This window comes from Brienomyrus brachyistius, chromosome 15 (assembly GCF_023856365.1).
Source record: "Brienomyrus brachyistius isolate T26 chromosome 15, BBRACH_0.4, whole genome shotgun sequence".
Lineage (NCBI taxonomy): Eukaryota > Metazoa > Chordata > Actinopteri > Osteoglossiformes > Mormyridae > Brienomyrus > Brienomyrus brachyistius.
Window position 1 is genome coordinate 117,498 of NC_064547.1, and position 6,146 is coordinate 123,643.

The 6,146-nt window shown below is 45.9% G+C and overlaps 1 protein-coding gene across 1 annotated transcript; it reads right to left on the reverse strand.

Annotated features, from left to right (window-relative positions):
- Positions 1 to 376: 376 nt before the first annotated feature.
- LOC125708815 (uncharacterized) lies at positions 377 to 4,721 on the reverse strand. Its single transcript, XM_048976643.1, has one exon. The coding sequence runs from the start codon at positions 4,719 to 4,721 to the stop codon at positions 888 to 890; it is 3,834 nt and encodes a 1,277-aa protein (XP_048832600.1). The 3' UTR covers positions 377 to 887.
- Between the last annotated feature and the right edge of the window lie 1,425 nt (positions 4,722 to 6,146).

Genomic DNA, 6,146 nt, shown 5'->3' on the forward strand with positions numbered 1-6,146 from the left:
CTAATATGCTATGGTAATATGCTAATATATTAATATGCTAATATGCTAATATGCTAACAGGCTATGCTAATATGCTAATATGCTAATATGCTAATATGCTAATATGCTAATACGCTAATTTGCTAACATGCTATGCTAATATGCTAATATGCTAATATGCTAATATGTTAATATGCTATGCTAATATGCTAATATGCTAATTCGCTAATATGCTAACACGCTATGCTAATATGCTATGCTAATATGCTAATATGCTATGCTAATATGCTAATATGCTAATATACTATGCTAATATGGTAATACGCTAATATGCTAATACGCTAATATGCTAATATGCTAATATGCTATGCTAATATGCTAATATGCTAATGTACTGTTGCACCCAATGTGACCCAGTGTCCTATATTGAGATTCACAGCCAGCTAAACTCTCTCTTGCATCACTTCCTCCAAGGAACAGGCACGTGTTGTATTTGGACAGGATTTAATGCAAAAAAGTGTGAAACTGAAATGATACAGAATACAGCAATGTCACATAAACATTAGCTTTGGTTGAACTTATGTGGACATATAAAACACATCAAACGTTTCCAAATCACTTCAAAAAATGTCATATACCTTGTCTTAAAAGTAAATATAATTAATAAACTTACTCATATTGCCACTCAAAGGGATTTAACGGAGTGGATGGCTTTGGATCGGAAGAAACACACCATGTCTTGCTTCACCCATGAGCAACACTTCCTATCACACTTCTTCTAGTAACTAATTGGCTCAACATAGCAAACTGTGCAAACCTGCGCCCCCTATAGGCCTGGAGAAATAACCATACCAACAGTTCCAATACACTCCCCGCCTGGCATTATTTTAAGTATGCCACTATTTAGATTAGATGTTAGACCAATCTCTCAGAAGAAGGATACAGTCCGAAATGGGTCTACAGAATATCTTCGCAATCTTGTCACGTGTCACCTTCACTTCCATCTTTCTGACAACTCCATCTCTGCTTGGAAGTGTCTTCACGATGACACCCATAGGCCACTCATTTCTTTTTAGTTGCTTGTCCTTCAGAAGAACAACATCTCCTTCCTTCAAGTTTGGTCTGCTGCGCTGCCATTTCTGACGACCTTGGAGCATGTGAAGGTACTCCCTCTGCCACCTGGCCCAGAATGTGTCGGCAAGGGCTTGAACTCTCTTCCACTGACGTGTATATATGTCGGCCTTGGTAAAATCCACAGGTGGAGTTGGGATCGGATCGACCTTCTGGGTGAGCAGAGCTGAAGGGGTCAGGATTAAGGGAGCGTCTGGATCCGAGGAAACGGGTACCAAGGGCCTTGCGTTGATAATAGCCGTGACTTCCGCCATTAACGTTGTCAGGACCTCGTGAGTTAGTGTAGGGTTTCCTGCTTGTAGGAGCATCGAGTCTAGGATGCGTCGTGAGATGCCTATCATACGCTCCCAGGCGCCACCCATGTGAGAGGAGTGAGGCGCATTAAACACCCAGGAACACCTCTGCTTGCGTAGGTAGTCATCCACACTTGTCTCACCAGGCTTTGGGGAATACAACTTTAGGTCCTTGGAGGCACCAATAAAATTGGTTCCGCAATCTGACCTCAACTGCTTAGCCGGGCCTCTGATCGCAAAGAACCTGCGAAGAGCATTGATGAAACTGGAAGAGCTGAGAGTTTCAATCACTTCAATATGAACAGCCCGTGTAGACATGCAAGTGAACAAGACTGCCCATCTCTTACTGTTTGCTTGACCACCTTTGGTGCGGCGTGTTGAAACCTCCCACGGTCCAAATACATCGAGGCCAACATAAGAGAACGGGGGGTCCGTCTGAAGACGTTCGGCAGGTAAGTCAGACATGATTTGCTGCTCTGTTCTACCTCGAAGCTTTCTGCAGGTGACACATTTGTGGATTACACTGCTGATAGACCTCTTAGAACCAACTACCCATAAGCCACTTGCTCTCACAGCCCCTTCAGTGAAGTGTCTTCCTTGGTGCTGGGTGGCTTCATGGTGATGTCGAATGAGCAGTGTTGCAATGTGATGCTTCCCTGGTATCAGAAGAGGGTTAGCTTGATGACTCGGCAAGCCAGACTCTGCAAGTCGACCTCCTACTCGCAGTAAGTTTTGGCCATCGATGATGGGATGGAGTTTGTGAAGAGCACTGTTGCGAGGCAAGTCTCGTTTTGCCATGATGCATTTTATTTCTTCTGCATAGACTTCACGCTGGACACACCTGATGATCGTGTGCTCTGCTTCAGATAACGCTCCATCTGTGAGACTAGCCTTACAAAGATGCCAGCCGCTACAGACATCACCATCTTTATACTTGAAACTGTGAGAGATGTGGCGAAGGTAGGCCACCGCTTGGACAAGGGAAGTCCATTTTGAGAATCTTTCAAAGCGTGATGAACCCAAGGCACCTGGAGCAGTTGTGGTCACAAGTACATTGACTTTATGTCGAATTTCAATGTCCGACTCTGGATCGACAAGTTCATATGGACCCTTTTCTGGGGAGAGAGTCTCGTGATTGAGAAGAAGTGCTGGGCCGTACAACCATGAAGTACCAGAGAGTTTTTCTGCTGGTACAGACCGAGAGCCATGATCAGCAGGATTGTGCTCTGATGGGACGTATCTCCATTGATCTGGTAGGGAAGACTGCTTGATTCTCTGTACACGATTGTTCACATATACATGGAATCTTCTGCTTTGATTGTTAATGTATCCTAACACCACTTTACTGTCAGTGTAGAATGTTGTCTTGTCAATCTTTGCGTTTAGTTCTACTGTGAGAAGCTCTGACATCTCCACAGCAAGCACTGCAGCGCACAGCTCTAATCGAGGAATGGTCGGTTCTGGTACAGGAGCTAGTTTGGCCTTACCCATAACAAATCCAACCTCACTGTGCCTGTCTTCATGTGTGACCTTCAGGTAAGCTACCGCAGCGATGGCTTTCACCGAAGCGTCTGAGAACACACAAAGTTCAATGAAGGTGGCTTGTGAGATGGAGAACGTGACGTAGGGGCGGGGAATGTGCAGATTTGTGAGACTTCGTAGCGAGTCATGCCACCTTCTCCAGCCATCGTACATGTCTTGGGGTAAGGAACTGTCCCACTCAAGGTTGCTACTGGAGAGCTCTCTGAGAAGAAGTCTTCCTTTGATGGTTACGGGTGCAAGCAAACCAAGAGGGTCAAACAAGCTGTTCACTGTTGAGAGTACGCCCCGGCGAGTGAAGGGTTTTTGCTCTTGTGGAACATGGAATGTGAACGTGTCTGTTGTGGGGTTCCAACTTACCCCTAAGCTGCACTGGACTGGAAGCTCATCTGTTGTTAAATCGAGATCTTTGATATCTTTGGCCCTATCCTCAGGGGGGAAAGCACTCACCACTTCCACTTTATTGGAAGCAATCTTGTGGAGACGTAGATTTGAGAGGGCAAGCATTTTCTGAGTTCTCTGTAGGACATCAACAGCCTCAGCTGCAGTTGGGAAAGACTTTAATGCGTCATCGACATAGAAGTTGTGCTCTACGAAGTCTCGGGCGTCAGTTCCGTACTCACTTTCTGCTTCCCTTGCTGCCAATCTCAGCCCGTAAATTGCCACTGCCGGGGAAGGACTGTTACCAAAAACATGCACCCTCATTCTGTAGTCTACTACGTCTTTGCCAAGGTCGTTGTCTTTGTACCAAAGAAAGCGAAGGTAGTCTCTGTGATCTTCTTGGACTACAAAACAGTAGAACATATGTTCGATGTCAGCTGTGACTGCGACGGGTTCTTTCCTGAAGCGAAGCAGCACACCCAAAAGCGTGTTGTTCAGGTCCGGGCCGGACAGCAACACTTCATTGAGGGACACTCCATCAAACTGCGCACTCGAATCAAACACCACACGTATCTTCCCTGGCTTTTGAGGATGGTACACGCCAAATATCGGGAGATACCAGTACTCTTTGTCTTTATTGGGAGGTGGTGCGAGTTCTGCGTGTTGGTTATCTAGCATTTTCTGCATGAATTCCACAAAATGTGTTTTCATTTCTGGTTTCTTGTCGAGCGTACATCGTAACGACATGAGCCGTTGGTAGGCGTAGGACCGGTTATCCGGGAGTTTGCGTCTGGGGGTTCGGAACGGGAGTGGTGCAACCCAGCTGTTTGTATTGTCCTTAAAGAAGCCTGCCATCTTTTTCAAAAAGATTACATCTTCAGCTGAATGAGCAAGGTGGTTGTCATTACTGGTGTGACAAAACACAGAGTCTCCCAAATTCTCAGCTGTGGACCTTTGGTGTGAGTGAGCAGATGGCAGTTGACTGGAGATGGGTTTGGTTTGGCTCAGACTGAAGTCCTCCTTTACACTAAGGTGACTGTCACAGGGAGAGAGATAGCTTGGGCGTCCATTGTCCAATACATAGGTTTTCAGAACATTCACTTTACTTGGCTTGTGGGCATTGCCGAGACACACATCTCCAATGATAACCCAGCCCAGGTCAAGCTTCTGTGCAAACGGGTCATTATCTCTGCCGTTGATTTGCTCCCTCACTTTGTGAACTCTCAGAAGGTTGCGTCCTATCAGCAACAGAATGTCTGCACTTGGGTCGAGAGGTGGTATTTCAGCAGCTATTGCTTTCAGGTGTGGGTGGTGTAAAGCAGCTTCTGCAGTTGGTACCTCTTCCCTGTTGTTAGGGATGGCATTGCACTCTACGAGCGTGGGGAGAGGGAAACCCATTTTTCCATCTAATGACTCAACCATGTAGCCAAATGCTCTTCTACCAGTCGTGTGTGTTACACCACTACAGGTTTTCAGCATGTATGGTTCAGGTGTGGCTTGTATGTTAAATATGTCAAAAAACTCTGTCTTTGCAAGTGACTGGTTGCTTTGATCGTCAATTATTGCATACATCCTTCTGGCGTTGTCTCGCTGACCTTTGGGATAGACTTGTACTAAGCAAACCTTAGAACAGGATCTCCCTGTGGTTTCATTTCCACATACCTCTGTACATGTGGCAGTAACATCCGGGTCTTGTGGATTTGCTTGCTCCCCGCCGTGAACTTCAGGAGATGAAGGAGGCTTGGGCATTTGCAGTGTTGGGGCAGGATGAAGAGCTGCCAAGTGTTTCTCACTATTACACTCTTCACACTTAATCGTGACTGTACAGTCTTTGGCTTGGTGGCCGGTGGAAGCAAGGCAGCGATAGCAAATGCTATTGTCTCTGAGGAACCTCTTCCTCTGTTCAAGCAGCATAGCTCTAAAGCCCCTGCATCTTTTGAGTGGGTGGGGTTTGTGATGTATGGGGCACTGTCTTTCAATGTCTTCGTCTGCTTTTTTTGATTTTGATCCCTCTGATGATATGTCCGTCTTGTGCACTGTAACTGATGACCTTTGGTTGTGGTTGCTTAACGGTTTTTCTTTTCTGTAGCTGGACATGTGGCTGACATAGGAAAGAGTTGTGTTGAAAGGTGTGGTGAAGCTTGGATCATTCCTTGCTTTTGCTTGACGTTTCACAAATTCAACAAAGAATGAGAATGGTGGGAAGCTAACATTGTGGTCTTCTTTAAACTTTGACCCTACCATTGTCCACTTCTCTTGAAGATGGAAGGGCAGCTTCTCCACAATGGGATGTACTCCCCTAGCTGTGTCGAGGTAACTTAAACCAGGCAAATAACCATCTAGCTTTGCAGCTTGGAGTTCACACAGCAGATCTGATAGGTCGCGAAGCTTGTGTGGTTCTTTGCTGGAGAGCTTTGGAAAGTCTCGTATTCGGGCAAACAGGGAGTTTTCTATTGCTTCTGGTGAGCCGTAACATTCCTCTAGTCTCAACCATATCATGTTCAGACCGGCAGGTGGATGCTTTATGTTGACTGCTTTTAATCTCTTGGCATGTTCAGAAGACTCTGGGCCTAGCCACTTAATGAGTAGGTTGATTTCTTCAGTGGCTGTTAGACAAAGGTCCCTAATGGTGCTCTGAAATGTGGCCTTCCAACTAAGGTAATTTTCTGGCTTGTCGTCAAATTTAGACAGCCCTCCAGTTATTAGCTGACTCTTGGCTAAGAATCTGGCGAGGTCACTTGCTATGGTGTCTGCATTATTATTTGAGCTTAATCCGTGCTGCTGTTGTAATGCATCGTGGAGAGTCTGCGGACTTACGTCTCT